This window comes from Bombus flavifrons, chromosome 9 (genome assembly GCF_040668555.2).
Source record: "Bombus flavifrons isolate JBK064 chromosome 9, iyBomFlav1_principal, whole genome shotgun sequence".
Lineage (NCBI taxonomy): Eukaryota > Metazoa > Arthropoda > Insecta > Hymenoptera > Apidae > Bombus > Bombus flavifrons.
Window position 1 is genome coordinate 6846411 of NC_138450.1, and position 16392 is coordinate 6862802.

At 36.3% G+C, this 16392-nt stretch overlaps 1 protein-coding gene across 3 annotated transcripts in view; it reads right to left on the minus strand.

Annotated features, from left to right (window-relative positions):
* LOC138183593 (lachesin) overlaps positions 1-16392 on the minus strand; it is a 164145-nt gene that overhangs the window by 78170 nt on the left and 69583 nt on the right. For all 3 annotated transcript variants that reach the window (XM_069120762.1, XM_069120761.1, XM_069120760.1), the window contains exon 2: positions 9292-9389. In XM_069120762.1, coding sequence (XP_068976863.1) covers positions 9292-9389 — 98 coding nt within the window. The remainder of the gene's footprint in view (positions 1-9291; positions 9390-16392) is intronic.

Below are 16392 nucleotides of genomic sequence, written 5' to 3' on the forward strand. Positions count from 1 at the left end.
CTCTTGTCACGTTTCATATATCTTGTATATTTCAATATTATCTTACCATCAGAAAGTTTCTCATTAAAAAAGGAAAAAAAATGTTCGGTGATGAAATCTCGCTAAATCGCCGAGCGGTGGAAAACAAGAAACTCAAGTGGGAACGATTATTTTAACGAGACGAAAAAGAAATTCTCTCGATGCTAATCTGGCGAACTCCGACAAATTTCAAGGGTTCCAACTTCAATTAGGTTTAACAGCGTAAAAATACGCGGGTCGGCGGAGGTTAGGGTCGCCCCCTTCCTCACTGCCGCTTCCACAGGAAGTAATTTCGACTCTTTAATGAAATTTTAAAATTTCCCGCCGACTTCGGGAAATGTGCAAACTGTATATTCGCTTTCATCTACCAACGTTGTTTAATTTTCACAAATTCCAACCGGGTAGCGGAAAGAGCATGTTAATATTAACCGCTTACGTTTCCCTCGTAGCAAAATCGAAACTTTCAATTAATGTTAATTTGTTTGATCCAAGTGAAAGAATATACATAATCACCAATGAACATCTCTGTTCTCCTCTCTTGGAAAAACTTTATATTCAATTTAAAATATTGAAATGTAACAGAAGACAAATTTTAGCGTTCAAGTGTTTCATCTATAATTATTTTTGATCAGTTCGAGATTTGATCAATTGAAAATTGTTGAGATTCGATCATTTCGAAAAAGTAAAATAAAACGAGCTGTGTATAACATGCCGTTTTGAGTGCCACTATGTTCAACAGGTTATCAGATATTCTTTTTAAGACTCTTGAATGAAAAGACTCTCTTGTATTGTAGACACTTTACTTACATACTTTGTAAAATGTAGTTTAAACTACATTAGACACTAAATGAGTCAAATAGGAATAGAGTTTCATCGATACAGCTCATCTTCATTTATACTCGTTGATCATACACAGTCCAAATGGATACTTGCTATAAATTGTTCCAAAGTTAATAAACTAATTGACCTTTAGGAACGCTTCATCGCTAACAAGCATTGTAACCAGAAAAGAAAAAGGATGAATGAAAGAAAGAATGAGGAAAAATAGAAACGAACGCCGCTTGATCAGTAAAAAGGGGCGCGCTTTCAATAATCGACTCCATGCTTCCGGCAATATTAATTTGTTATACACCTGTATATACCTAGGATATATGTATATACGTATTCTAGAGCGTATTCAATGTTCCCTTGTACCTTGATTTCCTTTGAAATTTAGCAATACAATTGTATATTTGTGGTATGTCGATACGGATTCAATTAGCTGGTTGATGAAGTAATTAGCAAAGTTTAAAATCGTCGCGAAAGGAACTCTTAATGCGCGTGTATTTACTCGCTGGTAACGAATCGCACGGAACTAACGCGTTCGACGGGCGAATTTACATCGTTACCCAGCTGCGCCACCGGTGGAAGTTAATCTTCCGCTTTTAGATGATAATTGGCGTACTCGCGAGCGAGAAGCCAAGTTTACGATTACTTTATCGGCTGTTCGACGCGCTCGTGTCATCGGTATTTCCTCTGGATGCGACGAATTTATGTCATCGCCTCGTCTACGGCAATTTCTAAAGTAATCAAAAGCCGACGTACCAAACCTAATATATTATTTGCAGTAGACTTGTAAGCGTCTTATCTCGAATGCATCGAAAATATAACTTTCTCAATCAGCGGTTCATTTTCATGGTAAAATTCCGTTTTAGTTAAGTAGATATCTGTGTAATGCACTTATGTTAGCCTAGTAAAGAGTTAAAAAAGTGAAATATGTTTCTGATCGGGAGATTCTTTCCATAAATCTTCGGTGAATTGTTCATTAATTAACAAATTTTTGGAAACTTCGTTTATTAATACCTACTATTTTTATATAGGATATTTCGTGTTTCGAATTTTATCCAGAAATCATAGATGTTAATGAATAAGTAATTTCTTTCAAGAATAGCTTCTGTAGATTCAAGTTTAAAACACTCAAGGATACGTCTTTTATAATTCTTGCTCGTAGTTTATCGGACACTTTTAGCACGCTTACAGGATAAACGTTGTAATAATAAAAAGAAAATGAAGTTATTATTCCTTTATATTAAAAAAAATCCAAATTATTCTATGATTTAAAAGTTTGTTTACAATCCTGTTGTAGCATACTATATTATATGATGTTTAATATTAGGACCATATACATATGTATGCGTTTTACTTCAATTCACATAATTTCGTGAATATTCTTAAGCGTATGAAATGAATACGTAGAGTTCAATATCCATATGTGTATAGATATTATGTTACTATATTCTTCTCTCTAATTCCAAGAACTAATTTATTCACTTTATATCATGAAATAAAAAAATGTCTAACATCGTTAACATGCTTATTAGTTCTTTGTATTTGTGTTACTTCCTTCTTCTTTTTTTATTCCGAACACATCAACGATGTTACCTCGACGTTTCCATTTCCGGCGAGACGTCATTGACTAGCAGTGTAAAGATAATGCATCGATTCCATACCAGCGTGTGTTTGGCCGCACGTGTACGGCCATAAAACAATTCCTACGCATTTTTATTGGCGAAACACAGTCCCGGTCACGAGAATACCTCTATCGGGAAAACTATAACTCGTATCCTTGCGGTTGGCGCGAGGTACAGTCGGCTAAGAGGGTTAGGCGAATCGAATGGAACGCTTCGCGAAGGGGAAAATGCCTCGGTCGTCCCTCGGAGGAACGAGGCAGAAAGAAAGAGAGAGAGAGAGAGAGAGAAACGAAGGAAGGATAAAAGGAAACAGAGACAGATAAAAGTGTCGGTAGAGAATGGAGAGGAAGAGGAGCAAGAGGGACGAACCACTTAACAAACTGCTGAACTCACACCCCGCGGGATTTTATTTCTACTTAAATGGAGTTGCCGAGATACGCATTGGATACGGATTCTTACCGGATCTCTCTGGCTCCGAATTTATTTGTACCGTTTGTTAAATTCTCTCTACCTCTACGTTTCGATTCTCTCATACCTTCTACGTTCCTTCTTTGCTTTTCCTCCCTTTTCTACAAGTCTTATAAACTTTCTTTCGATCGTTGATGAAACTTACCAGTGGCGTTCAAGGTTACGATGCGCCAGGTAAAAGTATTGTACACTCGGTTCTCTTTTCCTCTAGGTATTTGTTTTTAGTCTCTCGTGTTTTTTATAAACGAAATCGAAATCTCAATAAGTCTAGCCTCGTTTAGATTAGTCGACTGAAACCGAATTCGAGCGATCTGAAACCATTTTATCAATGGCAACTTGTTATTTACTTGACGTGAGACATTCATTCAAGTTTTCACGCACATTCTCGTTAGTCGAGTCACTTAATCTGAACGAGGCTTAGTAGTCATAAAGTTCTATGGGTGTTTATGGCAGTTTAATAGCATTCTTATGTCGAATAATTTTTATAAGAAATTAACAGTTAACAACTATTCCAATATAATGGTAAGATATATGTGTAATATCGTGATATAATATATTTACAAGGAATGGATGATACAGATGTTGATTTGACAGAAAAGACGATTGTAGTTCAACCTGAACTATTCACACCAAACATACAGAAAACAGCACAATTAAATAATTAGATAACGACTCGACTTTCTACAAAATGCCATCAACACTCTCTCGGTAACGCCACTCGCAAACTCTCTTTGTTGATTCCCTTTTTTCCCGTCCCTTGGCAACCGCTCGTGGGCAAGATCACGTAGGCCTACTCTTTCCAAAACTACGCGATGGAAAACAAACGCCTCGGCTCTCGCGACATTTCACGCGGTTCACCCGCCAACTCCCAGGCCTCTCACTCACGATACTACACTCGGCCATCCTGCAATAACATCTGCCCTCAGATGTTGCCTTCTATCTCGCTGTCATCTGATGCGTCACTTTCGGCGTTTATGACCCAAGGTTTCATAAAATCAGCAGTAGTTGATGACCGTCTTGGCCCCTCATGCTCTCCTACCTTTTCCACAATGTAGCGATCATTCCGCATTGCTCGCACTATCCGGTACGGACCCAAAAATTTTCCTCCCAGTTTTAATCCTGGGCCAAACTGCGTTCTCTTTATGGCCACCAACTCTCCACTTAGGTACTGTTTCGCACCTTTTCTTCTTTTGTTGTAGTGCCTCCGATTTTCCTCTTGAGTAGCAGCAATTTTCTTTTTCGCGTCCTCACGCAGTTCACGACGTTGCTCTTCGAATTCCACCACCCATTCTTCTTCAACCAATTTTCGGATCTGTGGATCTTCTTTAGTTTGCATCTTGGCCCCGACAAGTAGCTGGAAAGGAGTTTTTCCCGTGCTTCTGTTTAATGTAGAATTCAGGTATTTCTGTACTTGGTCGACATGTTTATACCAATCATCGGGTTTGGGAGCAGTCAGTTTAGTTAGTAAAGGTATGAGTGTCCTGTTTACCCTCTCTACCTGCCCGTTCCCCCTCGGCACCCCCGTCGTGACTAATAAATGCTTTATATTTTCTTCTTCGCAATACTCTTGGAACGCGTTGGATGTGAACGCTGTTCCCCGATCAGAGATAATTCGTCGTGGGTTCCCAAAAATAGCCGCTTGCTTCTTCAGTCGATCGATAACATCCGCGGTATCAGTAGATCTAGTAGGATAAAGCCACGTAAACTTCGTGAACGCATCCACTACTACAAAGATGTGTGCGTATCTTTTCTTTGTAGTTGTCATAGGGCCCACATGGTCAATATGGTAAGTGTCTAACGGCGTGTCACCTTTGTCTAACGGATTTAGATATCCCTCTTGCTTGCCCGACTTTCGTTCAGCTAGGATACAATCGAGACAATTAGATACCACATACTCGACCTTTTCACGCAGCCCCTTAAACCAAAAGTCCTTCTTGACTATAGCTTCTGTTTTGGTGACCCCAAAATGCCCACGCTCGTGCGCCTGCCTGACTACCTGAATTTGCATAGCCTTCGGTACTACTATTAACACATCATCCTTACACTCTTTATACAAAATATTGTTCCTTATTACATACCCATCGACCTGATTGCACGTTGCGGCGTCTAAAATCCTACGAACTTCAACGTCCTTGTTCTGTGCACTTCTCAACCGTGCAATCAGCCCGTCTTCACTTTCTGTTACATACATAGTGCTCGGCAGGGGGTTTCTACTCAGAGCATCCACATGCTGCATGCTTTTACCTGGCCTATGACACACCTGATACTTAAACTCGTCTAGTAACAAGGCCCATCTGGCTACACGCACACACAAATCTTTCTTTTTCATTGTCATAGCAAACGCTTGGCAATCCGTGACGATAGTAAACGGCATACCTAAAAGATATATTCTAAACTTGTTCAACGCTTTTACAATTGCTAGTACTTCCAGTTCGTAACTGGTGTACTTTGCTTCGGCGGGAGTTGTTTTTCCGCTGGCAAAGTAGACCGGATGAAATTTTCCATCGTCCAGATCTAGTTGCATTAAAATTGCTCCGTAACCCTCTGCGGATGCGTCTGTATGCAACTCAGTCTCCGCGCCCATTCTATACAACTTTAACACTGGTTCGTTGACAAGCGTTGTTTTCAAGATTTCAAAGGCCTCTACTTCTCGATCGCCGAACTGAAATTTTACCTCCTTTTTCAACAAATCCGTCAAAGGCTTAGCAATCTTTGCGTATCCCCTAATAAATTTTCGAAAGTACCCCGTAAGTCCCAAGAAACTCTGAACCTTTTTGACAGATGTTGGCTTGGGAAAGTTCACTACTGCCCTAGTTTTATGTGTAGACGGCCTTATGGTATCTTTTGAAACTATGTACCCCAAATATTCAATTTCCTGCTGCAGAAAACGACACTTTCCCCAGTTTATAATTAGCCCATACTGCTCAGCTAACTCTATGACCATTTGCAAACGTTCCCATGCCTCCTCTAAATTCTTTGCAAGAATAATAATGTCATCCATATACACGATAACAATACCCTTACCTGCTAGTTCCTTAAAAATCATCGAGATATACTTCTGAAACACAATGGGTGAAATCTTTAAACCAAACGGCAACTTCAAAAATTCATATTGCCCCGATGGCGTAACAAAAGATGTATATTTTCGGCTGTCTTTATCTAAGCACACGTGAAAGAACCCATTCTTTAAATCTAGCGTTGTAAAGAACTGAGTGCCCTGCAATGCATCTAGAATATCATCAATTAGAGGCAATGGGAAATGTGGACACTCAATAAGTTCATTGAGCTCGCGAAAATCAACGCAGACTCTGATAGAGCCATCTTTCTTCCTAACTACAACTATGGGACTTGCATATTCTGAGTTTGACGGTTTTATTATGCCTTCACTTACCCATAATTCCATCAACTCGTCCACCTCTTTTTTCTCCGAAGGTGCCAATCTTCGCGGCCTTCGAACCACAGGTTTGTCACTCTTTAACACGATTTTTGCCGTTATCCCAACGTCCCGCTTTTTCTCCGGCTTATACCCCTTAATGATATCGCGAATTGCTTCCCGATAATGCGGTTCCTGCACGTGTGTTAGGTCTATTTCATCAGTCTGTTCTATCGCGTTGATTCTAAATATATCCGGCACGTCTTTGTTAGTCTGTTCGTCAAGCCGCAAGAAAGTCACTTCGCCTCGCTTAACCCGTAATTCTACCTGATCCAGAAAATCAGTGCCCAACAACATGCCATGCTTCGTCAATATTTTGTTCGAAACAACGTGTAAAGTGATTGGCAGTTTATACCCATCAACCAACATTACCTTGGTGAATTCACCCCAGGTCTCATTGCCAGCGGAACTAAGACCGTCGAACTTAAGTTTACATTTACCTAGCGGTGGTGACCCTAACCTCGCATACTCGTCTGATCGAATGAATGTGAGATCACTACCCGTATCCACTAATGCCACAAACCTACAATCATCTATCATCACTTCCTTCATATACTTCCTCTTCTCGGATCTTGACACTACGCAGGTCTCTTTCGGTCGCGCCGTACACCTCGCTGCAACATGTCCAAATCCGCCGCACTCGAAACACCTAACACCTTTTCCTCTCTCCGGACACTTAACACTTAGATGATCCTCACTACCACAAATGAAGCATCTTCTTTTCTTCATTACATCTGCAGATTGACTGAGCTTCCCTTTCTTCTCGGTTTTAGCCGGCTTCACGATCGACTTTACTCTGCGACTCTTCTGCTCTTCGTACATCACTAACCTCTTCCTCAATTCTTTGATTGACGTAGCGCCGTATAATATAGCCTTATTTCTCTCGTCGTCTATTATTCCATCCACTATGTATTCCACCTTTGCTTCCTCCTCTATGTCCACATGGCTGGCTATTTCGAGCATGCGGTACATGTAAGCCAAACATGCTTCATCACTCTCCTTTTTTGTTTCTTCAAGTTTCTGATGTACCTGCCTACTGTTAACTTTCCTCGAAAATTCTTTCACTAGCCCCCTCTTCAACTCATGCCAAGTCCTGGCGTGACACTCGAAGCTCGCGAATATTTTCGCTGATCCCTTCAGCAGCTTCCTCGCGTAGACTGTCTTCTGTCCATCCGACCACATGCACGTATCAGCGACTTCCTCGAACGACTCGAACCATCGTTCGACATTTTCACCTTTGTTGCCACTAAACGACTCTAATGCATCTTCGACGTCTCTGAAACTCAGTGTCGAACCAACACATGCCCTTCGACAATATTCATCACGGTCCTGATACACCCTTCGCGTACCTCTCTTGTGTCTTCTTGCGTATTTTTTGTCATCTTCGTCCTCACTTTCGTCGTCGCTTTCTTCTTCCGACGAAACATCGTTACCGTCCATGGCCGCTTGTAGTCGTGCGCGTAATTCTGCTTTTCTTCCCGTCGTTTTTAAACCCAAACTAGCAAGGCGCTCTTTCAACTCCTTCGTATTCATTTTCTCAACATTTTCGTCTTCATTACAATCACGCTCAGCTCTCTGTACATTTTCTAAATCTCGTTGACCGGTTGACTCTTCACCGCCCGTCGCTCCCTTAGGATACGATTGTCCAGCCCTACACGCCCGATTCAGCCTCGCAATCAGCACTGACCTCGCGCCCGATATAGGGAGGTTCATTCGCGCGAGCTTACTTCTCAGCTCCTCCAGCGTCGAACCTTCTTCACCCGACAATCGTTCGTCCCCGACGTTAGCCATTTTTTCACACTACACCAACTTAAATGGTCAACGATATCGTCTTTTACCGCACCGCGTACCGGTAAACTCACAACTAGCGCGAATAGCTCTGTTAAACCGTTTCGTTTTCTGTCTTGTCCAATCCCGGACGAGCCCCCAAAAATGTAATATCGTGATATAATATATTTACAAGGAATGGATGATACAGATGTTGATTTGACAGAAAAGACGATTGTAGTTCAACCTGAACTATTCACACCAAACATACAGAAAACAGCACAATTAAATAATTAGATAACGACTCGACTTTCTACAAAATGCCATCAACACTCTCTCGGTAACGCCACTCGCAAACTCTCTTTGTTGATTCCCTTTTTTCCCGTCCCTTGGCAACCGCTCGTGGGCAAGATCACGTAGGCCTACTCTTTCCAAAACTACGCGATGGAAAACAAACGCCTCGGCTCTCGCGACATTTCACGCGGTTCACCCGCCAACTCCCAGGCCTCTCACTCACGATACTACATATGTATTCCTATACATGGAAGAAAAGTCTACAAATTAATTTTTATTTTTTCTGATATTAGGGTCTGATATCTCTACTTATTGAGAAAATTTGATAACCATTATCTAACCATACTATTTGTTATTGCTACTTTAATAAAGCCAGGGTTCTAACTAGAATCTTAATTAGAAATTTAGACTAATAATTCTAAGAATAATTCTATATTATTCTTCTTTTATATTAGGTTATCTCAAAAGTTCCTTTCGTTTTATGAGGAAATAATAGATGCACGACACTTTTTGTTTTATATTATTTTATTGAATTATATATGATCTATTTTGTAATGATAGAACATACGAGAACAACATAATATAAAACAAAAAATGTTGTGCATCTATTATTTCCTTATAAAACGAAAGGAACTTTTGAGACAACCTAATATATTCTAATTCAATATTTCACGCTACACGTACCACTGCGCCACTCGAAACATCTCACTCAGTGCCCAGGAAATGTGTCGAAAAATATTTGTTCCTTTCAAAAAACACTGCCCAGAGTTGGAGTCGACACGTGTAATATGCGAGGTAATTGCAAAACCATTGCAACGGCGCGTGAAAAATAAAGATTCTCGAGAACGTGTGTCGTCTCACCTTGTACGGGCCAAGATTTTCCACAATGCAGGTGAAAACAGCTTCGCGACCCACAGAGACCGTCAGGTTGTTCAACGGTGTGCCGAACCTGGGTAAATCTGCAACACGAAAGGTCCTCGTCTTAAGTATCCCGCCACGGTGAACGCTTTACATAACCGTGGTATACACACTTACTTACTTACTGCTACTTATACTTATAACCCACCTAGGAACGCGCTAAAGTTTGCGAAGTACTCAAGAAACTCGGGCCGGTGAATGGGCCGAGTTAACGTAAGCGGGTCAACCGGGGACTAAGCCAGCCTCTTTATATTTCTCGACAAAATCCTTATTCTCCTGATTTCAGCACAACCTTCGTTCGATCATCATGACTATCTAAGGAGCGGTTATCGTATGTCTCATGAAAATAAAGGGGCAGAAGGAAGAAATCGAGATCGAAGGGATTTATTTTCGTATTTTGATAAAATTCCAGGATAAGATTTTATGAGAAGATGGTCATGTTAATGTGTGATTTTATAGAGTTGAGAACAGTGTGGGTTGCTTTGTGTATTGTGCATTGTTGTTTTATTTGTTGTATTATTTTATCGTTCATGTTTTGATGGATAATTAAAGAAACGGAACAAAAGAAGCATGTTTCACTTGATAAATATTGTAAGAAAGATTACAAATTTTATTTGGCATGTTTAATGAAAATTACATTATCTTGAAATGCCAACCTCTTTCGCTAAAATTTTTTGAATTATTAGCTCATCAATATTTTAACATTAAATAAAATAAAATCAAACTGTAAATAGCGGAGCAAAAATTGCACCGAAATGTTTCGGAGAGAAGCTTCAGTTTGAAAGCTGCAGTACGAACCGATGAAATTTTAAAAGACAAATTGAATATTCAGGAGCCTATAGCAGTTAAATAACGGGACTGGAATAAATTTTAATACGCCCCAGTCGTACATAAAGTGACGTTGGGCTATAAATATAAAATAATAAACTAACTTAAACTGATAAAGATCTGTGATGAACTATGGTTAATAAGCATGAAAACAATGTTTACGCTTTATTACAACTTAAGCTATAATAAAATTCTCTAAATAATAAATATTCGCTTATCGCAACACATTTTCAACATACTTTTCGTATATTTCATGTATTCTATACATGGATGTATATTTTTCCATTTATTATATTTCCGTATTTCACGTATTTTATTTGCATATCATAACATATTTTAAATGCATAAACATTAAAATAGATTTATTACAATTGACAATTGCTATTGTTAAAACTTATTGTCTTTCCTTATAGAATTATTCCTAATTAGCAATTATATATGTATATGAATTATTTTGAGGTATTTGTTATCATAAATTTTTTCTTTTTATATAGATAAGCTTTGAATTAGTTTTCATTATTAATTGATTTCCAATGAAATGTATGCAACAGTAAAATATTCTTAAAATTGTAGGAAGGTAAATTTGTTACGATTCTTATTTTGCAACAGTAAGTATTAAATGCTAATTTTAAATAAATAAATAATAATAATAATAGATGTTAACTGAATTAAATTGCTAGAGGACATATATAAAGTTATTTGGTAGCCTACAAAAAATAAAGAACGAGAGTATATATTTTTTAGGAATATATGCATTAAATATACCGTACAAGCATATACCTAACAGATGTATCAGCCATCGAAATATATTTGATTCATATCGTAAGCGACCCAAGGTTTTATTATGCGGAAGGTTGTTGGAAACTGGACCCAAAAATTGCAGTTCTGGCAAGGCCATTGGCTACATTGGCCATATTGTGAATTTATGGCACGTCGATCGTCATCGGTGTTGGGGTGAAAGGTTAAGGTTCTAGAAATGCAAATGTCCAACAAAAATATGAAAATTTTGCGAGGTATAGAAAATCTTCTGTGCCATCGACTTTTCCCATATCAATACATTTTTTTCGTATAATTCACCAAATCTTTTTTTGAACATTTCCCACACACGATTATATTTTATTTTTTATGACCAATAAATGAAATGAAAAATGTGCAAAGAATCTACTGTGTTCAATAAATATAAGAGACTAAAAAATACGATTAACAAAAAAAAAAAAAGAAATAAAATAGATATAGATAACAGACATTTTTAACGAAAAAGTAATTTTATTTCAATGCTCAAATAAAGCGAGCTTCACTATGGTAAAAATACGATGACGTATGATCATATCGTAAATCTGGGAAGTTCAAATATATGTGACTAATAGTGTCATATGAAATCCAATATAACGTAACATTTCATATTTTCGTTATCTCATAGTTTTCTAGTGAACTTTATTCGTGCAAATTTTCGCACAGTTATTGCACAGCCTCAATGCATAAGTACTATTATATATAACTGTGTATACGTAATCTATTATTTCAATTTAAAGGTTATATTAACATTTTTTTAAAAATTCGGTTTACACTAAATTGAATAACTCTTTGAAAAAAGTACTCGTACGACAAAATAGTAAATTGAGTAAATTGCTTTTGAAATTTTAGTTAAACTAGAAAATAGCTTCTATTTAAAATATATTTTTTTTTTTCAAAAAATTCCACAATTGATCTTTTTGGCATGGGATAAATTAATTTTCCACTAAAATTTGTTGAGACTTTGTTTTACAGACAAAATAGCCTTATTATACACAGATATAATAGGCTCAAATCAATACACAAAGACATTGGCGAATGGCTGTACGATCTCAATAATAGCTTATTAACAAACAGCTATTATTGCGGAGAGATTTTCTCAAAGCACCGCATATATATACACAGCGACATATATAGCGTCTAAATTCGTTCGATATTACTTGCTTGGGCTCTAACAAGCAACGGCATCGCCATTGAACCGATAAACGATAATTAAACGTTAATCATGTTCTAAGGAAGTATTGATCCTCGCAGGAAATAGGTAAGACACGATCTCAGAGAGACGCGAGCCAATACGCATTAATTTCTCGACTTCTCACCAGCTAGTGACGGTTTAATTCGTTTACATTCTCAAAGGTTCTCAAATCGATGTACAATGCTTCAAAGCACAGTTGAGGATCGAAATTTATCATTTCACAGCTAACTGAAATAATTACGGATTCTTGTACTAATAAATTCTGGTATGTTAAAAAGAAAAAAAAATTATTTTAATCTACATTGAACTTAATAAATTTTTTGTATTAAATAATAATTTACTAGAAATATTTAGGCAAGGATAGGAATATTTATCCGTAATCTTTGAATTTTATATGTTACAATTTTGGTTTTGTCCCTACTGGGTGAGGAAAGAAGTTTTTACATTTTAAGAATATTTTAGCGTACAATTGAAACATGAAATCATGCATATCAATGACGATACTTGCGTATTTTCCTCAAACTTGACAATTTTCCTAACGATAGAAGAATACTGTTGGAGCGAAAAATGACTAAAAAAAGACAAGGGGATTAATTTAGGAGATATTGCAAAAATGCTGAAATTTTGAAGCGTCTACCGATTTTAAAGCTATATTGCCATTTGAATTTCTTGAATTCATTGGAATATGGTCCCAAAGGAGTCTAGGAATTAACTAAAAAGTTTATAAACTAATATAATAAATTATTCTATATAATAAATAGTTTTAGTTTGTGGATCACTGTGCTACGTCTTCGAATTTAATGAAACATTATAAACTTCTGATGCTTAAGAGGGACTGCGGAAAGTTAAGTTCATTATTGAGTGCAAAACTCTCGCAGTCTAATTAAATCACCGGTAAATACAACACCTTGAGCTTTGTTCGCACCACTATGCTCATTACTGAAGCATGTCAGAAAATTACAGTAACAAGTGTGAAAGTTGAATAAGAATGTTCTTTATTTATCGAGTTAGAATTCGAATTAAAAGACAAAGACGACGTAAACACGAGAATACCGCTTCACGTCTTTTCTTGTATTTTGTACATTAGATTTGACAAATTAAAGTTGGAACATCCGTCTAATAAGATATTAAAAAGTCAAAGTCCACTTATCTGACTAGGCTCCTTAAATACAATAAATTTCACTTGAAAAATATTTCATTAAAATATTTTTATAATAAATAACGAGTTATTTCAAGTGGTAGCTTTTACTGACTCGCCCTCTATATAATTATAAATAATATGCCAAATTGCAGCATGTTTTAATATAACATAACATGTGTTTAAATAAAGTTAAAATATCTGTACGTCTAGATATTGTTGAAAGTAATTTTGGTCGGTTCGCTGTCTAATTGAATCACAATATGTATATAAATTTCATTTCTTTAATATAAAACATTCAATTAAATTGCTTTCACTTGACTCTCGATTAACCGTGGGAAGAAGGAAATGTAAATAGTCCAATTTTCAAGCGCAATAATAAATTCAATTAATAAAGTATTGATAAAATACAAAAATATTTGACATATCATTTTTTATTTAATCAATTTAGTTATCCATCTCTTATTAAAGTACATGAATAATCTCACCGCAATTACGATTTTATCGTTGCAAATTGATATTTTGCTTATTTCAATGACCTTCTAATTTTCCGCAATTAAAACTATGTCTCAGCGACAGTTGAATTGTTCTGAAGTTTATTAGAAATCTTTAATCAATGACCGTATCTTTTATTTTCTGTTGTTCAGTAATAGGTACATTTATGCGCTCGTTAGAATATGTGCTCCTTTAAGAGACAACGTATCACATGCATAATAGTTACGCAATAAGTGCAGTCTCGTGTCGTCATTTAGGCTTGTACAGTACAGTCAAATGTTTCCACTTGAACTACTTATGTGTAGGTAATTAAATCAATTGACATACAAGCGTGTAATATCTTACTCCTGTTTAATGTACAGCTTTGAAAACTAACTTCTGTTAGTAAGTAAACACAGCAGTGACAAAAACAAAAGCAGGGAACACGCGAAAACAACATGGCAGTTTACGTTTTTTCATAAAGTTCAAATTCAAGAATGGGAGTGGTCGCATTAAATTCATGCAAGCTTGATGACATATCCGACGAAAAAGGAACTAAGATTTACCGGATTCGAATCTGCCGCAGCCCATTGGTATTATATTGAGGAAAATTCTTCGGATACGTACGTTGAATGAAGGGTCCGAATGAAAGCGAGGTGAACGTATTTAATGTAAAGAACTCACGGCATTTAATTGCGGAAAATTGGGTGCCGCTATTGCAACGAAAAAGGAACGTTTAAATTAGTTTTTGACCTACATTCTCCACTGCTTAGAGAAACCTCGCGATTTTAAACCCTTGCAAAGCCACGCAACTCCAAAGTTATGTAACACAATACTGCATGTATATTCTAAAAATATTATTTAATTAGCATTGTATTATCGTACTTTGATATTTTACTGGTTTCAGTCTATTTGTATTAATTCATTGGCTCAACATTTTTAAATTAAAACGCAAAACCTTAATCAATCAAAATTTTCTTTCTCATACACGCAACACAACAAATAAAATTTCCATTATACATATAGAATTGATGGATGGTACTTTAACTTTTACATTCTCGAATTATATAACGAGGACAAATATTTATCTGTAATCTGAATTAAAATATTTTTAATTATATATGTTTCTCTAGGAAAACTAAAAACATATTCTAGCATCTTTAATTTTTGTTTAATAGTTTTTGGTATTTTTTAATAAAAAGTTTGTCATACTATGCTACTGCTGCAATTATATAGGAGATATTGAATTATATTGGATTATGTAGAAGAAGAACTGTATGCTATTAAATAATGAAGATCAAAGTTCCTTCTGTCGTAAAACGTTCGAAACAGACACAAACAATAGTATATGTAAATATATAAATATAAATATTCTTTTTTCTATTGCTTGTACCAGATTAAATCAATATGTGAATTTAATGACTTGATAAAATAACAGTTTTATTGGAAGCACCACAAAGATCGCTCTATTCATTTGACAATAGCTATTCTGGTGAGAAACAGCTTCAACAAAGGTTGTTTTGGTAGAACCATTGAATATTCATTCAACGATAAGTCAGGATATACACCGCTTTTTATGGTATCGCTTGTACCATGTTGTATTACTAGACATGTTTCTGGCCACTACAATACGTGTTGTTACCCATAAAACCGAAAAATTTGCGAGAGTCGTTTTTATTCTAAGCTCCCAATATATCTGTTTATTATGTACATGATAACCAATCAATTGAACAAATATTTTAGCATTTGGAGAAATGCGTAGGAATTCTTTACAAATTCAATAAAATTTATCTATAATTTTATAAACTTTTAATGAGAGCCACGACATTTTATTTTATAATTTTAAATACTTTTTCCAAGTAATTTCATTTCATTTCATCTCTATACTAAAGGAAAATATTGATTATTTTTTTGGATTTATATTGCAATTCCGGAATTCCCAATTAATAGTCATAAGTAGCCAAAATTTAAAAAATCACCAAAACTGAAATTAGACAATTTCACGGCGCTGAAAATAAGCTCTCGACAGATAATATTTCTATAGAGTATGTGTATTGCATAAATTATCCACATGTAAGTCGAAGCTCTAATATATTTTGTATCTTCTTTTTCTTTTCATCTTCCAACTTTCTATCATCTAACTTTCCACCGTGCTTTGCATCTCATGAACATTAATATTTTTAATTACTTTTATATTATTACGTTTAGTCGAAATATTCTCACCAAAGATAGTAATTGTAAAACCACGGGAACGAGGAGATTAATGAGGTCGCTTCCTAGAAAGGGTCAAAGCGAAATTCAGCGCATAATTCCATCGTTTTATCACATATCGCGAAAATCTAATCCAGCCACGCAATTTTTCCAAGTCTGCAAGATTCGACCCCAGGAAAATCAGTCGAAAATGATCTAAAATCGACACAGAAGAGAATGATGAGAAGTATGATGAATAGATCATTGTAACATTTTTTCTGAGACTAGATAGGCGACTAAGATTTTTCGAAAAATGTGTTTAATTGTAACAAGTTTCGTGATGAGATCGAAATCTGTAAGGACAGCAACCACTGACGTGCAATTTAACTGAGCAGCTATTTGTGACGAGAGCCCGCCCGGTTAATTT